Source organism: Platalea leucorodia (assembly GCF_965183815.1).
Source record: "Platalea leucorodia genome assembly, chromosome: 10".
NCBI lineage: Eukaryota > Metazoa > Chordata > Aves > Pelecaniformes > Threskiornithidae > Platalea > Platalea leucorodia.
The window spans coordinates 25347292-25373158 of NC_138832.1; the positions used below are offsets into that span (position 1 = coordinate 25347292).

The following is a 25867-nucleotide window of genomic DNA, read 5'->3' on the forward strand; positions in this document are numbered from 1 at the left end:
CCTTCCAAAACTGCTCAAATCAATGAATGAAATTGGTTCTGAAAATATGTCAGTAACTTTACCTGGAGTTTAAATATTAACCTTTTGAAGACTAAAAAAAAATGCAAGATGTGAGAAACATTGCAAGTGCAGAAAAGTAAACTTAGAAATAATCCAGAGACATTCAAAAGCATTATCTTTGCTCCAAAGACAGAGAGAAATCTGAGTTATTTTGAATGGCTGTAGTAGTTTGCTTGATAAGCTTGCAATTAGTTATAGCTGAAAGAGATAACTAATCAGCTATTTGTCCTTTAGTATTGTTCAGAATGTTAAAAAAAAAAGTTAAAAAACCAACCAACCAAACACCCCACCCCACCCCACCCCCACCCCCCCCCCAAAAAAAAAAAAAAAAAAAAAACCACCCAAAAAACCAAAACACACAAAAACCCAAACAAACCCACCGAAAATCTGGATTCTGTTTGGCCTGTTGTTGTATGTGCTGCAGGGGAGCTGTGTTAGCGGTGTGTAGGCATGGAACTAGTCTGAAATTCCAGACCCCTGCTTTCTTTTGAAAGGTCCCAAGTTTTAACCTGGGGAAAAGGCCCAATTTAACCGACTGGATCATGGAGCTTTCTGAGTGCCTGCGCTGGCAGGCATTATGTGTGCACTGCGTTTGGGCACGACCCCCAGCTCAAACCTACTTTTCAGTTGACAAAATTAGTCTGGCTGCTTTCTTTAGCTTACGGATGGGGCTTGTGGTGTTTGTGGTGTATCACCGTGGCATATCGTGGGTCTCGCCAGGACGTGTACAAAGCGGGGCAGTCGGCAGCAGGGCGGCAGACCCATGGGAGCCAGGAGGCAAGCTGGTGTGGGGAGCGCTTGCTGGCTCTGAGAGCAGCAGCGCCCTGGGCGGCTCTGGGTCTTGTCTGCCTGCAGCGTGGGCAGGAGGAGCAGGCAGGCCCATGCGTTGCTGCTAAGGTGACAGCAGATGTAACTTGATTGCTTGGTGGGGTTTGGATGCAGCTTTTTGGAGGTCAGAGGTGTAAGTCACAATCTTGCCTGTATTTCCAGGTAAAGGAAAGCCCTCCAGTTTGGGGAGCTCCTTCCCGTGCTGCTGGCCATCTCCTGACACTGATGGGAGGAAACATTGTGTGGCACTGGTCCTCCTCCAGTGGCAATCTCACTGGGGCTGTGAAATTTTGACTGCCGTTCTGGCTTTGTTTGAGCAGTTGCAGAAGCCCATCCTCTTCCATCCTCCCTGTCAGCTGCTGACTGTTTTAGCTGTTCTTCTGACCTCTCTGGGGGTAACAAAAGGCAACTTCTCTGTCAGCTGCTTCCTTCAGGGACTGGCCGGGGGGGCAGTGAATTGGATACTGCTGAAAGAAAGAGCTTGGAGAAGTCTGTTCATCTCCACTGCAGCCCTGCCTTGGCGCACCGCTCTGCCAGGGCCAGAAAGGAACCGCTGGGGTCACCTTGTCTTCATGGCCCTACATTGCTCATGAGGCTTCCCTGAACTTGTTGGTTAGTTCAGGAACAGAAAGGGGGCAGAACATCCCCTTTGCACATGTGCCAAATGAGCGCACAGCCCAGATCGCACGGTCCTTGCTGGCCGCACCGTGCCCTGGCCACAGTGATGGGGATACCATCCCACTGGAGCCAGCTGTCACAAGTCAGAAGTTCCTGCATCCACAGCTGTGAGGTGGTGAGAGATCATGATGCATCTCGATGCAGAGTCAGTTTTCTAGCTGGGATTAGCCTGCCATTGCAGGGAGGTGTATCGGGAGTTCCCAGGCAGGCTTGGAGCTCTGACAGCATGACTGAGCTGGTCTCCCTGAGGCATGCTGCCAGAAGGAGAAGAGAGTCCCGTTCCCACTGCCTTATCCTTGGCTGCCCACTCCTTTCCCCTCTTTTCCTTGCCATGAACCAGTTCAGGGAGTTAACCTAGCAGAAAACTAACCCTGCTAAGCAACTTTCTACTAGTTCAGGTCTCTGAAGTTGCACACTGTGGGATCAGAGCAGGTCCATCATAAGCAAAAGGAAGGGGCTGGGAAGGATAGGTGGAAGGGACTACCTGCTGCTGTATGGTCAGTTTGACTTTATTGTCAGCTCAAGCTTGTAGCCTGCATGCGTGTGAGGGTCCGTCAACATCTGGATGGAGCTGAGACTGCAGAGCAGTCCTTCTGCTGATTTCCTAAAACACCAGAAAGAATTACTCTGTTTCTGAGCACAGCATGGGGCAAGAAGCAGGCTAAGCTACCCTTCTGCATTAACAGAGATCCCAGCAGCTACAGACAAATGCTGTCGTGTCAAGGAGATGTTTATCATTTAGGTAATGTCTGCAATGTGCTTTAAAAATAAAAAGTCCTGGGAGTGAACTTTGTTTAAAACTCCTCATGCAGCTAGCAAAAACCTGCAGGGATGGGCTAAAAGACTCTTCTCTGTCCTCGCTGGGAGACCTTGCTGAGAAAGAGTAGGAAGCCTTGGCCTGAAGTGAGTTTCATTGGGGAAATAATAGAAGGACTCATGATACTGATTGCATTTTGGTGGAAGTGTCTGTCCTTGCACTGTGAGATTGGTGAGGGGACAGGGGACCCTCAGTCCTTGCTAGCAAGGGATAAACCTTCCTCTGTTCATGTTATTTCACATGCATCTGTCCGTTTCTGGTGGATCCAAGAGGAATGTAAAGCTTCCTAGGGAAAAAGTGAGCTATTTGAACTGGCCAGCGTCAGCTGCCTGTCTAGCAAAAGCAGAGAAACGTGTCCGAGGGAAATGGAGAAGGGGGGACCCAGAGACAGCTCACAGGAGCTAGATGTGCTTGCAGAGGTCTGAGCGCAGGCGACAAAAGCCCTCACCAGCAGCAGAGAGTGTCAAGAAGCCCTACAGTGTCTGAAGAAAGCTGGTTTAGTCCTCCTTACTCCAGGGAAGAGTAGTACAATGTGGGCCTTGGGCAGAGGTGGAAGCCCCTCTCATCCGTCCTGTCCTTGACATCTGCAGAATAGAGGATGACTTTGGGTCCACTTCGAGAAGGAAGCTTATGCCAATTTGACCGCTTTTTCCTTGGCACTGTGATTTTCACCATATGCCTCAGTTTGCTTAGCTTGGTGGGACTGTGTGGACAACGTGGCTTGGTAGCTGTCAAAACATGAGCGGTGCAAGTAGCTGTCAGCTGCCTGGCCCTGCTGGGTACCTGGGGTGTTGGGGCCAGGCTCTTGGCACGTTCAGGCTGTGCTGCCGTACCCAGGGTGAATATGCATACTGAGTGGAAATCTTGTTTTTCCCCAGGCTCACATATTTCGTCACGGGGTGGGTGGGTGGGTGGGTGTGTGTGTGTGTGTGTGTGTGTGTGTGTGTGTGAGTTTTTTCCCAGAGTTGTTCTCATTACTGGTTGAGTTTTTTCCCAGTGGTGCCTGTATTTCAGTAGTGAATTTGTGGTGCTTGTAGAGCTGATGGCCTCAGCCCTGCAGGCATCTGCCTCGGCAGACCACATCGAGCTCAGTGGGGTTCCTTGTCTGGGTGCAGTGACTGGCTAAGTTTCTTGGGGTGAGTGCTGGTAAATGCAAGCTCTTTGTCACGGGGAAGCAGCTCTCTCGTTTGGCACCACAGTGGTTTCTAATTGCATATCAAATAAGAACTGGCGATGCTTAGGTTCCCTTAACCAAGGCAAAAGCATTTATTTCAGGGATCACATCTGTTTCTACTTGAGCAAAATAAAAGCACTGTTGTGAAAGGAACATGTTTTTCTCCATTATTTGCCTTGTATTTTGGGCTTTGGAGCACAGTGCTGGGAACGGGATTATTCCCTTTGTGGTGTTCATAATACTAAAAATCTCCTGGAGCAAAGCCAAACGTCTGACATGCCCAATTGCCTTCTGCAAGAGAGAATACTTCTAATAAACTGTCTGCAGGACACTGGCCCTGCTGCACCCCAGCATCTGCTAGAGCTGGGGGAAATGTATTTCTGCCTCAAGAGCCACATGGGAGAGAGGAGAGTGAGAACCTAGACAGAGCCTTCCTCTATTTGTCCTGTCCTGTCTTGGTGAGAGGCGTCTGAGAGTTTAGGATTGTTTTGCCAGACCCTGCTCTTCACCATGACTTTAACAGGGGAGAAAAGCCCCTGGATTTGGCTTGCAGCCCTTCCACTCACGGTGGCCAATGTAAATGTGTGGTGTGATGCTACCGCTGAGCTGATCGGGACTAGATGTCCCCCCTCCCCTGTGTTCTCAGTGGTGCTTTTGCCTTCATCAGCCTTGTGATGAGTGCCTTGAGAGCTAAACTTACTGCAGGAGAGTAGCGGAGGCAGAAGGCTAACTGGGAGCAGAGGGAGCATAACTGGTATGGGGGGGGTGGGAGCAGAGAATGCAGAAACCTTGAGAGACATTGGTGGATTTGAGGGACCAGGACCATGCCACCAGCATCCTTCTGAGCCATGTTTGCGGTAACCCCCACTGCTGCTTCTCTCCGCAGCGTGCTGAAGGAGGTGTACGCCGCATTCAACCCAGACGCGGTTGTGCTGCAGCTGGGGGCAGACACCATTGCCGGAGATCCCATGTGCTCTTTCAACATGACGCCCGAGGGAGTGGGCAAGTGCCTGAAGTACGTCCTGCAGTGGCAGCTAGCAACTCTCATCCTGGGAGGAGGTGAGTGCATGCGCATCCCGCTGTTGACAAGGAAGCGGGTTTGTCCTCCTGCAGGCCCTCCTCGCGTGTGTGCCCTTGGGCTCGGCGCTGACTGGAGTTTAGCAGGGTGGCTGCTGGGCAGCGTCAGGAGGGCACTCTATGGCGCGGTGCTGTTTTCACACAGACCTGAAATCCTTGATACCGACAGGTGCAAGTCTCAATCCTGACCCTAAGATCTTGAGTTAAAGGCTGCTTGGCTCCTCTGGAGGAGAGCAGAGGCTGTTGACCCCGATGAGCTGACTCTGGCTTCTCAATGGCACCTCTGATTCCCATCTCTGCTGATCAGCCCTTCAGTGCTTCTCTTTAGAAGTGAGCGCTGTGTTCCCAAACTGAGCTCAGGCATCTGGCAATGAGTGATTTCATTTGGATTCAGGCTGGGGCTTGGGAAAAGGACTGGCTGCCTGCATGGTACGGCAGGGCTCTGGTACCCAGCGAAAGCAAAGGTTAGCTTAGCTCTGCCATGCTGCGTAACCGTCTGCTTGTCCAGTGGGGAGAGCACAGCACAGGCTTTATGCAACAGAGCATTTCAGAACAACAAAAGCCGCTGTGTGCCAGGGAGAGCCCTCCACCTCTGTGCCTGGAGCTGTATCAGCTCTAGCTGTTGTCCTGTTTGAGGCTGGGGAGATCAGGTATAGCATGTTAAGCCTAAAATTTGATGTGCCTAATGCACTTTGTTTTGGAAAGGTTATGAGTGTTCAGTCTTGCTATGGCATGTCTGTGGGTATGCTGGGGATGGCACCTTTCAGGCAGAAAGAAACCCCAAAACTTTTGTCAAAAAATGAGGCACAACTATTTGTCACTCGTGAAAATACCAAAGGAGTGTCCCACCACTGCAACTTGTGGAAGCATTTGAAGTGGAAATTGGGGGACGAGTCAATACTTGCAAAAAAAAAAACCAAACAAACAACCCACAAACAACCCAAAGAGAAGGGAACATTGGAAAATATGGTCTCCCTCTCTTTTCAAAGTGGTTTTCTCTCTTACTATTTTAGTCATCTTTGCTGGAAAAAAACTACTTCTGAGTCTCTTGCAGGATTGCTTTCAGCTAAAGTTTCTCCTTGTGGGCTCACGTACCATTACCACGAAGGTGACCATTACCATACTGACTGTGCAACCTCATTTACTTGTAAAGCAGTTGCAAGTTGTACTAATGAGCTTCATATTTGTCCTCTCAAACATGACAGTGCTGAAGAGCTCACCGGTGAATGGCTGGGCATGTATATTATGCTTTATGGGTCGAAGGCTGGCATTAAAAAGCAGGAATCCTGTCTCCACTGCTGCCCTTGCACTTCTCTCCCTGTTACCTTTGAACACTCCTCCTTGTTGCCAGGAGAGAGCCCAGCACGCGGGGCTGGGGGCTTGTGCTGGGTCCGAGATGGTGGCTGAAGCAGCCTAGCCCGTGCCACGCTGGGTGTAACTGGGGTTCAGTTTGGGAGGTCTGCCCTTGCATACGGTGCCATTCGGACCTGCCCTTGTGTAGCCAGCAGGTGCAAAATGCAGTTTTTGGGTACAGCTTGAGTGGATGAAATAAGCTGAATTCATGTAAACTGTGTGTGTTGCCTCCACAATTTGTTCCTTCCACTAAAGTCTCTCCCTCTCTCTTCCCGTTCCAAAATCACAATTCTTGCTGGAGACAGGAGGCTACAACCTTGCCAACACAGCTCGCTGCTGGACATACTTGACGGGTGTCATCCTTGGGAGAACGCTGTCCTCTGAGATCCCTGATCACGAGGTAAAGCTTTGACAAACCCTCCCTTCTACTTGTGCAAGAGCTGAGTCGTTCCACCTAATCGAAACGGCATCCTTGCCGCTCAATACTGTTTTGTTGAAACACTCCCGTAACAATAACACACTGTCCTAGCAGCATAGTGGGTGCTTGTTCCCAAAACCCGAGGCCGTCCGCATCTTTTTGCAAGGGATCTCAGGCTCCAATAAACTCCAGTCTCAGATAATTACAGAGAGGATGGGGAGGGGGAGTCATCTATTGGCTCAAAGAGCTCTTTAGGATGTGCACGTAGTTTTGCCAGGAAAGAGCCAGGCCTTTCTCAAGGCTTTAAATTTTAGCCCTGCTTTCATCGACTTACAGAAAGTACCAGGTGCAACTTTGAAGCTTTTCTGACCAGCAGTCTTGCAGCGGGCCATGGGGTCAGGTGCTGTTCAAGATCGCATATGAGCTGTCTCAGTTCCAGTGCTGGCACTTTTAAAGTCTTGAGCGGGTCTGGACAGCTGGTTGGAGGGACACGGTCTAGACTGAATTTGGGTGGAATAACTATAGGTTCATAATAGGTCTCAAACTGCAGATCAGTGTTATTGACCCTACAGAAACAAACCTGCATGTGCAAAGCAGTTAAAGCCTACAGTGGCTACAGAGGAGAATTACAGTTTTGCCTTTGTCTAAGGATACCATGGACCACTATGCCTGAGGAAGTAAAGCATTTGTGTGGATTGAAACTGGAAATTCATCATTATAGAAGCTGGTGATTACAGCTACAAGGTGCTTTTTGAGAGCTGTCATGCTTAAATATGATCCTTTAACCAGGTTTCTGCAGAAACAGGTTTTAAACAAGACTGGATCTTTCGTATATGTGGGAAGTGAAAAGGGTGGGTCCCTCTGTAGGAATTAACTGCTGAAAGTGGTTAGATTTTGCCTGTTTGTTGTTGCTCTGAACGATGTATTTGTTGTGGATTCCTGCACCGAGTGCCCTGAAGGCTAAGAGCAGCGTGGGAATGAGTTGATTGCAGGATGTCACAAGGTGCACAGTGGGGCCCTGTGTGCTCTGGCTGCTCCTTGTCAAAGGAATTTTTTGCCAAGAAAGGTTGGACCAGAAGATCCTTGAGGTCCCTTCCAGCCTGGTATTCTATGATTCTATAAATCTGTATCCCTTCCTGGGCTGGCCGGTACTTGGGCTGCAGAGCTGAGCTGGCTGCGAGTTGTGGTGCTGCTGGTGGCCAACCTGTTTGGGTTCCCCTTGCAGCGAAACGGTGCTTGTGGTTTTGTTTCCGGAGATGAGGTGAGATGAGCTGCTCAGGGTTCACCCTGGAGCAACAAGTTCCCGGAGATCAGCCCAGCCTGTCTCTTGGAGCTGTGGTGCAGCAGTTGAAGAGGAGTGAGCCGGAGGGAGGGGAAACGTGGGCTGCCTTGCATGAAGCAGTCACCAAGTGCTGCTGTTCCCACTTGGACACCTATATGAGAAATTTTATGGCAGGCTTGCAAAACCAAGTGCCTGCCATGAGCAGGCACATCTTGACTCCTGCACCACAGAGAGGGTTTAATAAGAATCATCTCTGGGGTGGTGATGTTAGCCAGCAAAGCAGCCGGTGAGTATCAGAAGCATAGCTGCAGTGCTTATTGAATGCTGGTGAAGGTGAAGTGGCTGGAGTGGTGGTTCATCATAGCCAGAAAGCTCTGGGGTGAGTGGAGTTTGCTGGAGCTGAGTCGGGAACAAGTCAGAAATCCACGGTGCTCTGCTAGAGCATACGTCAGGTCCACAACAAATGCATGGAGATGCTGGCATATGATAAGTTGTCTGATTATTTTAAAGCCTGTGGCCATGTGCTTCATCAAAGGTAATAAAGTAGCCTTGGTGATAAAGTGACCTTGGTAATAAGAAACAGCCTTGGTACGAGTTGAACGGTTCTGGATCAGGTACCAGCTAAAAGATGGTAATATTCATGTCAGTAAGCAGGGAGCAGCAACCTGCCTTCAGGGAATCTGCATCTCTTTTGGGACCTGGAAGAAGTGGGTACATGAACTGCAGTGGGGTTCAGATCCCCAGGGATGAAGCCCCTCAGTTACCAGGTGGAAGTGGTGAAGTTGTGTTTGAACAGCAGGAGGTGAAGTACCCCGAGGCACGGCCCTTAGGTTGGCATAGGAACCTTTCCTTACAGCTTTGCTCCTAAGTAGTAGAACAAATGGATGTATGCTCCCTGGCTTTGAGGCACTGATGAGCTGCTAATTAAAAGGCACTGGGAGGAGTCTTCCCTGTCAACAGGTTTATCCCAGTATTATCTGCTACAGAGCCTGCTGGTGGTTGGGACTACCTTGCAGCTGAAGGTGAGATTTAGGGCTGTAATGTGTTACCCATGTGCATGCAATGCCCTGCAGCCGTGTAGGGCTTGCACTGAACCAAGGCACAAGCCAGCTGCCACACTTGTGTTTTTGCCCGCAAGTGGTCACTGCAGGCTGCTTCACAGTCAGGAAGGTGTGTGTCCCCAGTCAGGTGTGAAGTTTTTGCCTCTCCTAGAGGGGTGCTAGCTCACATCCTCTGGCCAGAGGTCAAGAGCTTAATTTCTAGCCTCGCTAATGGCACCAGATGCTATTTTTCATTTACATTAATAATCCTGTTCTGAAATGCATTAGGCAGTTTCTATCAACAAGTACCCTGAAAGCCAGAACCATAGGCTGATGCTTACAGTTTTTTCAAAGGATTTGCATTATCAATTTTAAATGTTTTCTTGCTTCTTCCCATCAGCATTGGTCTGTATTTTTAGCTCTTGAACCACAACCAAGATCAACAATTTTTGAAACCAACCATCTTGACAAGAACATTGAAGGATCATTTTTGTTTTCTTTAATATAACTCTGGTGCAGTTACCTGCCCCCTCCTCCTCCTAAAGTCGATTATTTCATAATGCTGTGCATAGTATTTACTTGCCCAGGAGTAAGGGTCCCCCTTGCGTTTTCATATTGGATGCGGCAAGGCCATTTGCATTGAAACAGAGATGTCCAAACTTTGCGCAACTGAAGGGTTAGGTTAGCAGCTCGCCCCGAGCCTGGGCAGCTGTGCCCAGCAGCCGTGGGGTACATCGGCCCATGGTTGCTCTCACGCCGCTACACACAGCATAACACTAATGACGGTGCAGCACAGCGTGCGGTGCTGGATCAGCGTCTGAATGTCTGCCGTCCAAATCAGATGGAGCATGTTTGCTTTGAACAGCTTTGCTGCTCCATGGTGCTTGTGTGCAGTTGTGCTCTGTCTTCTTGGGTGTGCTAAATGAGACATTTATAAAGTCTCGTTAGCCTTGTTTAGTCCCCCCAAAAATGCTCACAAACCAGAGAAGGTAACGTTAACAGACTTTGAGCAGGAACGGAGGAAGGAGGGCAGGGAGCGAAGAAACCCAGAGCACGAGACTGATGTCCCTGGGCATCTTAGTGGACCGTGGGCATCTGTAAGACTTACGAGGAGCAGCTGGGGTCACTTGGCTTGTTCAGCTTGGAGAAGAGAAGGCTGAGGGGTGCCCTCATCACAGTCTACAACTGCCTCAAGTGGGGCAGCGGAGGGGGAGGTGCTGATCTCCTCTCTGGTGACCAGCGATAGGACACGAGGAAATGGAATGACGCATCAGTAAACTAGTGTGAAACGCTTTCATAAACGACATTGAGGTCTTTTTGTAAGGCGTGATTTACAAAATGAGGAAGGCCGAGGGAGCAGAGCATCCTCGTGCGCGGTGTGAGCGAGGTGGCCTGACGTGCCCCGGCTCATCAGGCAGAGCAGTGGGCTCTCAGTCCTGGCCTTCTGGCTGCTGCCTGCTGCCCTCCTGAGGGTTATTTACTGGGGAACAGTTAAATGTCGCTCTGTTTTGCACCCAGCTGGGGAGATTTTGCCTCTGTGTGATCATGTGCTTGGACTGTGCTTGCAGGAATCAAGCGTTTTGTGTGAGATGCTGACTGCATATATCCAGGCAGCAGTGAGCCTGCAGCACATTCAGTGCTGGGGCCCCAGAGTGGTGCTTGCAGAGTGCTTTTTGAACGCGATGTGTTGGGCAGGGAAGTGTTGGCAGCTAAATGAAAGGGACCACCAGCCAGTGACCAGCACAGGGGGTGGTGATAATACAGGGCACTGCTACTGTGGGAGGAGGTCCTGGGGCAGACAGAGTCCCTGTAGGCCAGTTTGTAAAGGTCTTCATTCTTGGATTCAATCTTTTATGCGCTTTTCATGGCCAGGGATCAAAGAGGCAAGCTGTGGCCCTGCTAAGATACCACAAACTGAACACAGTCACATTCCTGAACTGCCCATGCCCCTTCTCCTGGGGACCCCGGGAGGGTTAGAAGCAGGAGAAGCGGCAGCTCAGCCCTGTCGAGGGAACAAAAATCACTTTGTACCTGCTGAACAACCTCTGCTCCCATCCCCGCTCCACCAACTGCCGCCGCTGCTCCCAGAAGTGAGCGAACAGGCAGCCAGGCCTTTCTGAGGGGATGCAAGGGACTTGGGGCAGGGAATGGGACAATTTGCATTTGGGAGGCGGGGGGGGGGCACAGGAAAGCTGTCACAAAGCCCTGATTGTGAGTGAAGCCCTTCAGTTGTTCCTTGCCTGTGGGCTGGGGCATGTTCTAGTGTCTGCTGGCGGCTCAGCTGGTGTTGAGCTGGGCGCCTGGCCCGGCAGACAGCGATTCTCAAAAGGCAACAGCTATTCCACAGAGCTGAAGAGAACTGGGAAGTGGAGTTGAGCCCTCTGTAGCAAAAGTCATTTCCACTTCCCAGCCCACAAGAGCTTTCTTCCCAAACCATGGATCTGAGATTTTTTTCCCACGTGCTGCAAGAAACAGTTGTGTCATGGTTATGTCCACTGCAAGTGTTTCTCTTTCTCCCTTGGCCTGGACACCAGACTTTGCTTGCTTGACGTGTTGCGATGGTCTTAAATAGCGTGGGAATGTGCAATCTGGAGGATGGTACCTCCTTCAATATGTCAGGTGAGCAGTATTGTCCAGGAAGCTGTCAGTCTGTCTGTATCCTCTCCTCTCTGCCACAGTAGCCGATAGCAGATGCAGGGAAATGAGTATAAAGAACAGTGTGAACACAGAGTTTCTCTGGGTGCTCTTCCAGTTTTCTGTGATGTATGGCCAAGAAGTATCCTGCTGTCTCTGTATTTGTCCCACTGGTAACATGTAAGGCTTGGTTTGTGAGAGGATTCAGCATTATTATGGTACTTACATGTTTAAGCTAGTCCTGGGGGCAGCTGTGGGTGTTCAGCACTTCTCCAAACCTGTCCTAGTCAAGCAAGACCCTGGGCAAAAAGAAGAGTGCAAGGCTAGCAACTGACTGTGCATAGTGTGCTTTACGGGACTTGCCAAGTGCACGCAGGAAAGGGGGTAGCTGCTTCTCCAAGGCGGCACGTTTGGGGCCATCCTTTTGGTTTCTGTAATTCCTTGCTCTCCATCTGGTACTTGACAGGGCTGAATTGGCTGAGCCTCTGGTTTGGAGCGAGGTGGGGACGTCTGGTTGTATGCCAAGATGTGATCCAGTATGCACCTTGCAGGGGGTAACACTAAAGGTAGGGGCTTTAATTCCACCGTTCTTCATTAAAACCCTGCCTACCATAAATGAGGCAGGGGAATTACACCTGAGAGCCTGCTCTGCCACCTTGGCTTGAGTTACCTGGAACAAGTTCATCCACCTCATTGAACAAGGATGACGGGTCCAGTGTCTGTAGCACCGAGGTTTCAAGTGATGCAAAGGTCTGTACCCCTGTAATAGAATTCACATGCATGCAGTCTCCGTCTGCATCATCCAAGTTTTCTGTCTTCTGGATACTCTTCAACAGTCGGGGAGTTGTGGGCAGGTTATCCCTGCCCGTTGCCCCCCTAGCCTGTGTATTACAGCGTGTAGGTCTTACTGTGTGGACGAAATGTGGTGGCGTTTTTCTGTGTGAGAGGATTGTTAAAAGATACCTGGGAGGGGTATATTGGGCTAGTAACAGTTACCAGGACTTTCATTTTAAAAAATAAATTAATTAGAAAATTGCCTGGCTCATGAAAACTGGACGTGGAAAAAAATACTTGCTTTTAGGTATCAAAACTCCCCTTTCAAAGTAAACTGGCACCCAGTACAGGAATGTTCCCTTTTGTTTATGCTCAAGGGCTTTATCTGGTTTGAGATAATGGAAGCACTCGGGCTTCCACCACTTCCTTTAGGAAAATGTCCACTTTCAAAAAAGATTTCCATCGCAGGAAATGCTCAGATTTTCGGGTTGGTTCCCTCAGTTTTGTTTTGTCCCAGTATCCCTACTGCTACCAGGCTGTTCTTACCCAACTCTCAGGGCTTAGACCTCCAGCTGGAGACTCCAGCAGCTCCTCTTGCAGTGTAAAAATTTGATTCTTCCCATCCTTTCTTCCCTGGTAAAGCCTTTCTGGCTGACTTTCATTCTCATTGGAAACTGCATCTTTGGGTTTGTAGCTTAAGCCTTTTTCATACTTTGAAATAAGATGGGAAGCAGCACAGATGTGCGGGAAACCTGGGAGTGATTTCTCCAGCTGATTTGCACTTGGTTGCTTGAGTGGTTTGGGTCAGTGCCTGAATGTCTCTTGGAAGAGAAGGAAGCTGGGTTTGGGGTTGCTCTTGTGCTGTCTCCGAGGTGGAGACAAATGCAACAATTTCTGGTTACTTGGCCCCATGTTTGGCTGAGGCGGCTTTAGTCAGACCAATAACTCTTCCTTGTGTCCGTGGTCCTCCAAGGTCTTGTCACTCATGGCAGAAGAACAGTCAACTGGAAATGTTGCCAGCTGGATCTTTTTACTCATTATCAGAAAATTATCAGCCGAGGCTGATAAACCAGTGAAGCTATGAAAAGGCTAGTCTTTGTGTTGGATGTGACAGTTAGAGCCTGGGACCAGGAGGGGCCAGCTGGGAAAATGCTGTTACTTGCTCATTTGCAGAGGGCATGTGCAGCCTGAGCATGTGAGGGCCAGTGTGTGTCTTCTTCACAACTATTGTCTTAGCAACTCCATTCTCCACCTCTGTTATGTCCTGGCCTTTGTGTGTATTAATGTGTGCCTGGTGAATCTATTCCCCTTGACATGGGAATCCCAGTTGGTTGATGAAACTCATGGGAGAGTCCCTGCCAGGTACCTGCGTACCCCCCACATTGAGGCTTCCTGTGGTTCAGCTGTTCAGCACATTGGTCTGTCTTCTGGTGAGGCATGGCACGGGCTTTGGCATGCACAAGAGCAGGAGTTTGAGATCTACTAGCCTCTCACTCTTGAGTGGATGTGCAAGCCCTGTCTTAAGGCCAGCATGGGACAGCTTGTACTGGATCGTGTTGTGCTCCTGCCTGAGGAAAGAGTGTTCCTCCAGGGCTGGGAACCTCCTGCTTCTCAGTAGCACTGAAACAAGTGTGATTTCTGATGAAAGCTGTGAGGTATGTACAGGTACCAGGCTCTCCTGGAAGCCTGCTGCTGAACCCTGCCTTTGGGACACAGCACAGTCAGAATATCCATGTCCAATGGCACATGCACATAGGCCCTTAGCAGAGGGAGATGACTCTGTAATAAGTCAACTACAAGAAATGCTGGTGCTTGAGGTCTGGGGAAAGGTCACTGTGGAGAGCACAGCTCCCTGTGCAGATGCTGATGGGGAGAAAAATCTCAGGCTTGCCTTCCTGAGACCTCTATGCTTTTCAAGGGCATAAAAACCTGGCTTCTTGTGCCACTGCTTGCCAGCCCCTTCATGGTGAAGAGCACATGGCCCCACACACTTAACGTCCGGGTGAGAATAGTGGAGGTTTGGTTTGGGGCTTTTAACTCTGAGGTGTCATGGGAGTGCTTGTCTGGGTGTTTGGTGGGTGGCTATGTGGAGAAGGCAAACTCCATCAAGCAATTCAGTGCCCAGGATGCAGGTGTCCTCCACCTTCCCTTGAGGGTGTCCCTGTGTTGTGCAGTGCATCTGGGGCCCTCATCCTGCCTGGCTGCGTTTGAGCTTGGATGTGGGGATGATTGCATGTATGCTGGCTTCCTCTGAAGCATGGAGAGGGGCATGTCAAGACTTGGCTCTGCTTAAAAAGCCACGGAGTGAACCGGGAAAGCCTTTTGTAAACAAAACCAAACTTTATCCCACTCCACATCCATAAGATGGGCTGTTGCCTTGTGGAGGTCTTGGACAAAGTTAGGATGAAGCTTTTGTTCTCCACCTTTGCCAAGGGAGAAGTCTCCCAGCCATGGGGCAGGTTCGCTGATGGATGCAGGCAGGGTGTGCAGTTCAGTGCAGTGTCTCTACCAGCTGCCTCGGGTACAGATGTGAATACACCTGCGGCCCACTGAGTGCTCCAGGAAGCAACTTGCTGCTCTTGCACTCCTGAGCTTTCTACAAGGGGACCTGAGTCTGTTAAAAGTCAAATGTCTCTTTGCAAGCTGCCTGTAGAAGGGATGAGCCAGCTCAGGAGTTGATATCTAAAGTCACTGAGGACCTTTTGCTCTGTGGCCTCTCTTCATGGCTCTGCTTTACAACAAAGCTATCTGTAAGACCAGTCTTTGCTGGTCACAGTTGTCAGAGCAGAAGACAGTAAGATAAGTTGACGGCAAATACAGTTTTTGGAGGACACGGTTGGGAATAATACTTGTACACCACTCTTGGGAACCGTAGCCCATCTTGCTCTGCCATTTGCTGAACTTAAAATATGCTTTCTGTCTTTTCTAGCAGGCTCCTCTTGTGTCAGAGCATGACAGAGAGCAGTCAGATGCCAGGCAGTGCTTTGCCATTGCTTTACTCCAGAGCCTAGACAAGGCACATTCCCGTGTGACGTTCGCACCTGGATTTTTGACTTGACAAGTTAGTTTAAACCTTATGGACTTCAGATTTTCAGGGGAAGGAGTGTCTTACTATGTATTTAATGTGTGGCCCTTCACTTTGATGGGAATTCTTCTGTTCCCTTCTCTCACTCCATGAGTCATTGCATTTAGAGAAGGCTTTTTTCCCCCCTTAGATGGAACCAGTCAAAGGTAACATAGTTCCTCACCTTGCTGCTAGTGCAAGTTCCAGGCTAGCACTTTGTGGGGCTGCCGGTTTCTCTGTGATTAAGAATGAGACGTCCTCATCTTGCATTAATCCTGTAGAGCGTCCTAACAGAAACTCCCAGAGAAGCACAGCTGACTGTTTTTGCATATTTTTAGAGTCTTTGTCTTCAGTCTATTTTACCCTCTATAATCTTTCCATGAGATGCTCCAGGCTGCCTGCGTTATGCTGTTGGGATGGGTTGGCATATTTAAGGTAAACTGGTGGAAGCAGATTTGGGGGGGGGGGGGGGAAGTCATGAAGGAGGAGAATTGGTTTGGAGGCTAATGGGTATGAAATATTTACACAGCTGTAAGATAATCTGAAGGGAAAACAGCATGTGCTTTCTGTGTGTGTGTGTGTGTGTGTGTGTATTTGTGTGCACACAGGACTGATGTCTTTTTGTCAGATTCTCAGGTATTTTTCTGCTGCTTCTGGCAAAGAACCACGAGTGGTTTGATAGCTTATCAGTGCCTGTGCACAGAAACAAAGGTTAGTACTTCCTGATTTTGTGTTTTCTTTGCTTTAAATAGGAATTCCCATTCTGATTAACATGAAACCTGGAAACTGAGCTGTCAAACCAGTCAGCTTTTTGAGATCAGTGCAGAATTCCTGACTGTGAGCAGCCTGAAGGCAGTCCAGGTGCTGCTTTCCTGCTGTACAACCCCAGGGCTCTGCTCACCTCCTGAAGGAAACTCATGAGAGTGTGTGGCCTGGGACACATCATTGCTGAAGCACCTTGCTGTGAAGTGGTTAGATTGTACTGCTCTCTCAGGTTTGGCATACTTTTTTGGTGATGATGGGCCAAATTCTACCCAGTTATATTCAGCACTTTGCTTCTCTTCCAGCATTGAGGGGCCTGGGGATGTTCTTTACAGCTCTGGGTCTTGGAATCAAGTTACTGTGAAAGAAAGTCAGTATTCAGAAACACGGAGGTCTTTTGGTGGTTCTTTTTTGTTCATGAGTTTGTAGAGAAGGGCTTGAAAACAAGATGGCTGTGGTCTTGAGATCCAGAAAGCATTTGACTAAGCAGCAGTGTAATGGTGTTTAAACAGTCTTAGGATGTCTGGAAGGACCAACATAGAATTTCTTTGAACATCCAGTGCTGATGGTGCAGTGGGTCATGGTCCCCCTGCAGCAGTGTCCACCAATCAACTGTTTGTACTAAAATCAGGGACAGAATTTAGACTTTCATAAGATGCCTACTTTTTTTGCTATTGGCATAGTACTTGTTGTCAGATCTGGCATTATTCAGTAGAAAATATCCTTCCCCTTTAAGAACATTATGGTTTTGGCCTTCCCCCCCCCCCCCTTTGCCTTATCCTTTCTCTATTTCTCACCCTTTTTCCTGGCCTCTATGCCTACTCTTTTCTTCCTCCAACACTTCTTTTCCTGCAGTCATGCCACATTCCCATCTCCTGAACCATTACTCCCGCCCTCTCTCAGACCACCAAAGCACTCAGCAGTTGTGGTACTACACTGGGCACTGCTCCTTTCTCTGGGACACCCCGCTGATGGAAGGGAAGGGATTTGCAGTCCCAGGTATGCCTCCCTCTGGTTTAAACTTCAGCTCCTTTTGGCCTGCTCAGGGCTTTGGGATTGTGCATTGGACATTTGTGATTCTCTCAGTTTTGGCATGCCTGAGTTTTAAAAGGGAGCGGTTGTGAATTTCCAGGTGAGCTGCTGATTAAGGAGAGCAATTTTAGCTTTCCTTGTGAGTCTTGGTTCTCAACACTGTTTTTTTCATCCCTGAAAATGACAGGTTTTTTTCAGGGATGAAAGAGAGAGATTTTCCCCTGCTACAAATAAATGGATGAGTGAGTAGTGCACACTTTTTTTTTGTTGCTGAAGCATGAGTTTGCCTGCTTGTAACATCCTCCTTGTTCTGAGAGATGAAGAAACAGAATGAGTCTTTTCTGAAGTACTGAAAACCACCTCTTGAATCCCCTCCAGGCTGCAAGAGAGTGGATACAAGGTGCTTGTACAAGTGGCTCTTTTGTACTGTCTTCGGAAATATTAAGGCTTAAGCCTCCCACCTCAAAGAGAAAATCAACGTTATTGGTTTGTTTTGGTGTATTTGCCTCTCTGGGTCCCTGTGGTGGGTCAAAACTCAGCCGATTCCCAGATGCTGCCTGTTGCTTTTATCAGTTGATGAGTGGTTGAAATAATTTCTTTTGTTAGTGCTTCCTCAGAGACAAGGAGCACCTCTAGCTGCGGCAATGAGAGGTGGTCCTGTCCTTATCTGCCTACCTGCCTGGCTGTCCTGCCAGCACAAGGCAGCAAAAGTGGGCAGGGGCTCCTGCTGCTGCCCCTGTGCCCTGCTGGTTTGTGCCTCAGCCCTTGTGTCTCATCTGTGACCTGGGGTGACTGGACACGTATTTTGTCCTGCCACCTGCACAGGAACCTGTAGTAGAAGGGTAGGAACGTGTTGAACAGCTGGGGCTGTTCGCTTCAGAGCACCTGCATCAGAGCTCTTGGATAAGCCAGTTCTAGATTTACCAGGCTTGCCCTGCTGACCTGCTTTCTGGGGGATGGTGTAAAACCCAGCCAGCCCCAAGCTCTTCTGCATGACTGTGCCCTGCAATCCATGCTGGGTGGCTCAACACATGAAGCTGCTCTACAGGATATTAGTTATTTAATACCAAAAGCTTCTCAACTGCCATAAACCACATCAGTGCAAAAGTCCAGGTATTTTTGCCCTTTAACATAGACTTTGAAAAACAGTTTCATGAAACTGTATTGGTGCTCTGTTTCACTTGATGCCACAGAAATCAGAGGATGAGGAAGTGCAAAATGATGCCTTCATCAGGATTAACTGTGCCTCGTTGTTTCCCAGGTTGTATGTGCTAGACCCACGGTACAAAGTCTGCTGTGCCACTGCCTGTGTAACCAGCAGGTTGTGCAGCCGAGACCAGTTACTGAGAGGTGTGCGTTTTCCGTGTGCTCTTTCACGGATGCTGCAGTCAAGATTTCATGTGTATTTCCTTTTTTCCTGCAAATAAGCCAGCTTGCTTGGTTTCTGGAGTCAGTGGGTTTTGCCAGTGGAGTCTGTATGCTCTGGGAGTATCTGTCTCCTGTTCACACTACAAGAGCTAACTCAAACCAGACTAGAGGCACCAGCTCTCAGTGAGGACTTCCCAAAACACATTGGCTTCTTCCTCTGTAGCCATTTTCAGTCTTTTTAAGCAGGAAAAATGTCAGTGTTCTCCTCTCGTCTCAGTATTTCAGCAGGGCCTTTCCAAAGCGATCTCCAGGCAGAGGTGAAGAAAAGAAAATGTTGAGCTATAGAAGAGATTACTTAAGAAAACTGTGAAAATAGTCTGCTTGAAAAATAGACATCGATCCTTGGGCTGACCATGGAGAAGCTTGGAAGAAAGAGGCCTAGCCTGCTAATTAGCTAACCATGTGCTCCCATGCTGCATGATACAGCTGGGTATGGCTCCTGTTCAAGCTGGCCCTGGGTCCATCTCTGATCTGAATAGTCATGGTAATTTTTTAATGAGCTAAGAGCAGCCACAACATACTGCAGCTTTCTGCTGCCCCGCGTTGGTTTGCGGGGACAGATGGGATCTCATTCTCGCAGCGTTGAAATCATGGATCAAAACCCTGACTCGCTAAAAAGGAAAGATTTTTCCATTTTTTTAAATCAGCTGGCTGGGTCTACAGTGACCGAGCACTGCACAAATGAGCTGGTGCAGCTGTCAAAATCTGCCTTTTACTCCCTTTTCAGTGGAATATTGTGTTGGCCCACAAAAAAGTCAGGCAGGCAGCAGGGCAGGCAGCAGGGCAGGCAGCATGCCTGACCCAGCTGCTTTGCCCATTCTGTGTGAATAGCTGATGTACTTACAGAGCGGGCAGCTCCTTAACACTGCAATTCACAGGCTGGTAAGCCCAGCGTGATTTCAGGTTTGCTTTCAAATACTGGAGTGTAACCTACAGCATTCAGGAGCCACTTCATTTTCCTCGTCAGTACTGGCATTTGAGGTCTACTTGGAGAAGCCCTCATTGCCCCTGCTAGTGCAGAGATGTTGGTCTTGGGTTGCCAGATCTGCCACCTCCAGTCTCGTCCTTAAAGAAGACCCCAGCCCCGTGTATCATTAATCACTTGGGAGACTATAATGCTGTGAATTTCCCTACCTTTAGTACAATAGCTTTAAGTCTGGACTACTCTCCGTGTGGTGAAGCTCTCCAGGGGTAGCAACAGGACTGATTGCAACTTCACTGCTGAATTTTTAACCCTGGTGTGTCTGCTTCTTCACTCAGCACTGTGTGCTTGTGAAATAAAACTGCTGGCAATAATTTGCGATTCTGTGTTATCGTGTAGGGCCCATATGCTGCAGATTTTCTTATTCGGGCTCAGCTGCACACTATTGGAGCACTCAGCCAGGAAAGACACATTATTAACCTTGAAGCACACTGATTTTTCTCTTTCCAGGTGTTTCACAGTCATGTCAATGCAGCACTCTGCAAGGTGGGGAGGGGAGCCAAAAGGAAGGATATCGGATAGGCAGCACTTGAATTTTGTTCTTAAAAAAAAATCAGGTTTGCAGGTAACCATGTGTAAAGTGAGTGTCAACAGCTTTCCCAAATAAAGCATTGGGATAGACATGAGACTGCTTTTGGCTGCACCACTGAACTCGGCTTCCCAAGCCCTTGAATCGGTAGCGGTTGCAAACTTCAGGTGGGCACACACACTGCAGAAGCACCTCTTTGATGTAGTTGAGCTGCACGTCCCCCTCAGATGGAGAAAATGTTTTTGCCTTTTTACAAACAGGTACCCATGGGGAGCCCTCCCTCCAGCCTCAGCCAGCCAGAGACCTCTCTGCTGACTCTCCTCTCCTCTTCCCTGCAGTTCTTCACAGAGTACGGTCCTGATTATGTGCTGGAGATCACACCAAGCTGCAGACCAGACCGCAATGAGCCACAGAGAATTGAAGAAATTCTTAACTCTATCAAAAGTGAGTTGTCCAAGCCAATGCTCCTGCTTCAGGCTTACAGGTCTTTTTAGAGAGGACTTCAGGAAAGTTCATTGGAGTCTTTCTCGCTGACTAGAACGATGAACCATTCACTTGACTGCTCAACGTGGACAACGTCATCTGTCTTCTGCTTCACTTGGGATTCTCAGTGTTAGTAGCACATCAGCTCAGAGCTGTGGGTCCCTGTTAGCAAAAGTTGCCATTGCCTTTTTCCTCTGGCTGGGCAGAGGAGCACAGGGCCTTGTCCTTATTAGAATTGTAGAACAGCCCAGGTTGTAAGGGTCTTCAAAGATCATCTGGTCCAACCTTTCATGGGAAAGGGAGCCTAGATGAGATTATCTAGCACCCTGTCCAGTCGCATCTTGAAAACCACTAGCAATGGGGCCTCCACCACATCCCTGGGGAGGTTGTTCCAATCCCATCATCCAGATCGTTTATGAAGATGTTGGACAGTGTGGGGCCCAGTACCAATCCCTGGGGGACCCCACTTGTGACAGGCTGCCAGCCTGAGTAAAAACCATTGATCACCATCCTCTGTGTGCTGCCTGTGAGCCAATTCCCTCCCTACCCACTTTGCAGACCACCCGTCCAATCTGTATCTTGCCAGTTTGTCCAGGAGGAGGCTGTGGGAAACAGTGTCAAATGCTTTGCTGAAATCCAGGTAAACAACATCCACTGCTCTCCCCACGTCAACAGAAGATGTTCTTTTATTGTAGAAGATGACCAGATCAGCCTGGCATGATTTGCCCTTGGTAAATCCGTGCTGGCTTTTCCCAGTCACCTGCTTCATTTGGTTTGTAATAGTTTCTAGGAGGACTCGTTCCATGACTTTCCCAGGGATTGAAGTAAGACTAATGTGCCTGTAGTTTCCTGGTCCTCTTTTGCGCCCTCCTTGCAGATGGGTGTGACAGTTGCCCTCTTCCAATAATCAGGCATATCCCCTGATCTCCACGACTTTTCAAATATTATAGACAGTGGCCTTGCAACAACGTCAGCCACTTCTGTTAACATAGATTTATGTGGGTTGAACCTTTGCAAGAGGTCACAGACCACCCATCCCTGCTGGTGGGTGGACACATGCATTGCCGTAGGTATGTGTTCCTGTGATCTGGGGTCCAGCTATGCTGGTAAAGACAGAGCTAGAGAAGGTATTAAGAACCTCTGTCTTGTCAGCATTATTAGTAACTGGTTTCCCTGCCGTTGTTAGCAATGGGCCTATGACTTCCCTGGGCTTCTACTTACTGCTTATATATTTGAAGAACCCATTCTTCTTGTGTTAACTTCTTGATGTTTAATAAAAAGGTCACTGAACGCAAGGGTGGTTACTAAAGCCAGGAGGGTGTGTAGCTCACTACAGGAAGGTAGGCTCAGTAGGTATATCTGTAAATGTACAGTAAATGTGTCTGTAAATCTGCATTTCTAAAAGAAACATGGCAGTTGGTTTTATATATCCTTTTCCTGGTATCTTTACCCAGCTTCTTGGATTTGGTGGTTTCAGGGCTTCTCAAGCCAGGCATTGTTGTTGCTGGATGCACATTAAGGATCCACCAAGGAACCTGTCCTCCATTAATTTCTCTATTCCTTTTCCAGACTTACTTAGACTTTGGGTGTCCACAGCAGTGAGTGTCATGGCTGGCGTGTGGAAAGCTACTTTCTTTTGTGTAAAACTGGGTGTTGGGTAATTTCACTGAGTGCTATCTTGTTCTTGAAACAGCAAGTAACTAGTTCCTATTCACCTTCACAATGCCAGTCTGTGATTTCACAGACCCTTGTTGCACTTCCGCCACCATCTCTTTTCCAAGCTGAAGGGCCTCAGTCTGCTTTGAGCAGACTAAGATGGGGCTTTGAGCAACTTCATCTAATGGAAGATGTCCCTGCCCATGGCAGGAGGGTTGGACTAGGTGGTCTTCAAAGGTCCCTCCCAACCCCCCTGACCTGTCCAGGAGGGTAGAAGGAACAGCATCGCTCCAGAGCTGGAAGGGAGGGCTCTATGCTGCACACTCCTGGCAGTGCATCCAGCCCAGAGGAAGGACAAGGCAGCAGGGAGTGAGTGTGTGCCCCTCCAGTGCTGGCCCATGAATCCTGAACCAGCGATCAGCCTGCAGGCGAAACTCGTAGTGGAAGCAGTGGCAAGGTCTCCCTTTGGTAGTTCCCCAAGTCTGGCTGGGAGGAGGACAGCAGCCTCTGCGAAGGGTGCGAGGGGCCATCGGGGACCAGGGTCTGCGCTGGGGCTGGGATTCCTGTATTGCTGCCCGGTCCGTCAGGCATAGGGGTGGCACCCCTGTCCCTGCCTGGCCAGGCCACTCCGTCAGGCTGAAATATCAGTGGAAATATCCCTTTCTGCCTCCTTTTATTTGCAGGGAATCTGAAGCATGTTGTTTAGAGGAGAAGGAAGTCTCAGGTTTCCGCAAGAGCATTTCCCATGGGGAAGACGGCGTGTTTATGTGAGCAGCTGGTGAAATTTGTGGCTGCGGGAGAAATTTGGAAGAAATTACTGTTGGTTGGTTGATTTTTTTTCTCTTTAAAGAAGAAAAGCTGCTGTGCACTGCGAGCACCATGGCTCTCCCCAGGCAGGAGTGTGGGCCCTCCCGCCACAGCCTTCCAGTGCCGGCAGAGCCTCCCTTGCTCCTTTCTCTTTCCTTTTTTTAACACCACAGAGTTTATTCTCACAACTGCTTTTAAATGTTTTTTAAGAGAGGGGCTGCTCAGAGCTGTGAACCCTCCCCAGCTGGCGCCCAGCGCTGCATTGCCTTCCCGGAGGAGCATGGCCTCTGAGCTGCCCACCCGGGGAGTGGTGCCGAGGGCCGGCTGGGGCCCGGGGCATGCGCTGTGCCTCTTACAGAAAGGCACGGCCATTGTGTTTTTAACTGGGAAATTTTTTTTAAATAAAGTATTTGAAATACTCCCAGCCCTTTCCTTTCTTTCTGCGCCCACCCTGCCTTGCCAGTGCTCTTTTTCATAGCACTTCACGTGTTCAGCAGAGGTCCAGCCAGCACTGGAAAGCAAAGATCTGCAGTTGCGTTTGTGACCGTCACTTCCAGCCCCATCACGTAAGGCAGCACGGACCCCCCACCCTGGGCGATGGGTGGGCTCCTGAAATCCTGTGCGGAGGGGCCAGACCCTGGGGATGTTCTCCCGAGTATCGAGGGAGATTCAGGGCAGGGTGGCAGCTCCTGTCCCAGGAGATCTCTGATGAACCTCCAGATGCCATGGCGCCCCGTGAGAGCTGCTGCTCAGCATCTCAGCAAGGCGTCTCAGCAAGGGCACAGGTACCTGGGGCAGATCCCTCCCGGTGCCTGGGACCACGGAGCCTGGCCTCTGCTGCCTTTGTCCCTTCCTTCACCTGGCCTGCAGAGCTTTTATTTGTGCTATTTCTTTTTAAAGATGTCCAGTTGCTGTGGGAAAGCATATTTCCTGTTGCTTTAATTAGATTACGCTGGAATAAATAGCAAGACGAAGGGACTCCAAGCCTGGCCTGGCTTTGTTTTGATCTCTTGTTTTTCACTGCTGATCCAAACAACAGGAAATCCAGCGTGGAGGGAGTTCAGCTGGATGTGGCTCCCATGTCCCTGCGGAGTGACTGCTGACCCCCTCCTGCTTCCCCCCGTGTCCCCCCTCTCGTCCCCCTGTCCCCCAGTGCCTGCTGCGGTGGGGTAGGGGGAGACCGGCTTTGCGCGGTGACTGCTGGCAGGAGGCTGGCACTGCCACGGGCACAGCAAAGGCTCTCAGTGCCCAGGGAGACATCAGCCCTGGGGATGGTTCAGCCAGGAGAAAAGTGGGGTATGAGAGAGCAGAGAAGCTGGCCAGCTTCCCCCTCCAAGCCACCTCAGGGCCCCGCATGCTCTGTCCCGGCAGCAGGCACAGACGGCTCTGCGAGCTGTTCAGGAACACAATTGGGAAAACAAACAAACAATAGGAATCCCCCCAAGTGTCAAACATCGTGTCACTAAATGGGGGTTAGGTGAGGCGCAGGGAGAGCTGCACTCGGGGATGGGACTGTAGGGATATGGCACCCTAAACCAGGCAGGTTGCCCACCCAGAGACAGCTGGGGAAACTGAGGCGCAGGGTAAAGCACCCTCTCTGCCATCTCTGTCCACATCCCCGAATGCGGAGAGACAACTGGAGCTCAGCTTGGTGCAAAGCAAGAAAAGTGCAAAAGGTGGGACGAAGGCTCGGGAGGTACCCCCAGTGCCCCCTCAACAGACCCCCTCACACCCAAATCCCCCTCCGGCGCGCTGAGGGCACCAGCCCACGTCACCCTCGTCAGCCCCGGCGCCAGCTGAACCCCCTTCTTGCCCCCCACCATGGATAGGTGTTACAAGTGTGTCCCAGCCTGGATGGGGGAAGGCGTGGGGGTCCCAGCCTGGATGGGGGGCACGTGGGGGTTCCCACCCAAGAGGCTGGGAGGCAGGTGGGAGACCACGGCGGGGGTTGGGGGTGTCCAGGCTGGATGGGGTGACATGGCGGGTCCCCGCCGGAACGGGGAGGACGCGGAGGGACCGAGCCTGGAAGGGGGGGGCACCGGGGCCGGCCGGGGGCGGGAGGGGCAGGCGCTGCCGGCGCCGCCCCCGGGGGCCGTCCCGCCCCGTCCCATCCCTCCCAGCCCGCCCCGTCCGCCCGCCGGCCCCGCTCCGCTTCGCGTTTCCCCGCGGCCCGGCCGCACCGGAGCCGCTATAAATCCGTCGGCGGCGGCAGCTGCCCGGGCCGTGCGGGGACCGGAGCCGAGCGGGGAGCGGGGCCGCCCAGGTAAGCGCGGGGGGAGCCGGGGCCCCGCTCCCCGACCCGCTCCAGCCTCCCCCCCGGCTGGGGACGCCGCCGGACCCCATTCACGGCGGGGGCGGGCAGCCCGCGCCCCGCTGAGCGCCGCCGTGTCCCCGCAGGCCCCGGAGGAGATGAGCTCGCTACGGTCCCCCCCCCGGGGCACGACGGACCGCGAGGTGGCGGCGACCCTGCCCTACCGCTCCGGCACCGCCGCCGGGGAGTTGCCGGCCGCCGCGGGGGGGGCTTCGCCGGCTGCCGCCGCCCCCTTGGCCCTGCAGGCGGGCCCCCACCTCCTGGCCAGCATGCACCTCCAGAAGCTCAACAGCCAGCACCGCGCCGCGGGGGGAGCCCGGCGCCCCCAGGAGCCCGGCCCACCGCCCGGCTGGGGCCTGGGGACGCAGCCGCGGGGCGCGGGGAGCCGCCCCGCCCCGGCCGCCGGCCCCGGCATTATCGACTCGGACCCGGTGGACGAGGAGGTGCTCAGGGCGCTGGTGCTGGAGCTTGGCCTCGACAGGGCGGACGAGCTGCCTGAGCTCTGGCTCGGCCACCACGAGTTCGACTTCCCCGCGGACCTGCCGGCCGGCTGCTGAGGCTGGAGGGCGGCTGGGGCAGGGGGCGGGGGAGGCTCCCGCCTCGCCCCATCCCACCGGGGACCCGCGGTCCGGTGCCGCTGGGCGCGGGAGCGCCCCGGCTGCCCCACGGGGGGCGAGG

General features: G+C 51.0%; 2 protein-coding genes across 4 annotated transcripts in view; both read left to right on the forward strand.

Moving 5' to 3' along the window:
• Positions 1-22748, forward strand: part of HDAC8 (histone deacetylase 8) — a 34018-nt gene extending 11270 nt beyond the window's left edge. For 2 of the 3 annotated variants that reach the window (XM_082323615.1, XM_082323617.1), the window contains 4 exons: positions 4444-4616; positions 6293-6387; positions 20193-20376; positions 20974-22748. In XM_082323615.1, coding sequence (XP_082179741.1) covers positions 4444-4616; positions 6293-6387; positions 20193-20376; positions 20974-21059 — 538 coding nt within the window. In that variant the 3' untranslated portion in view covers positions 21060-22748. The remainder of the gene's footprint in view (positions 1-4443; positions 4617-6292; positions 6388-20192; positions 20377-20973) is intronic. The other variant, XM_082323616.1, reaches the window with a different exon arrangement.
• Positions 22749-25003: 2255 nt separating this feature from the next.
• On the forward strand, positions 25004-25867 carry CITED1 (Cbp/p300 interacting transactivator with Glu/Asp rich carboxy-terminal domain 1). The gene is made up of 2 exons (XM_082322999.1): positions 25004-25141; positions 25276-25867. Exon 2 carries the CDS (start codon positions 25288-25290, stop codon positions 25744-25746), a length of 459 nt encoding a protein of 152 aa, XP_082179125.1. The 5' UTR covers positions 25004-25141; positions 25276-25287; the 3' UTR covers positions 25747-25867.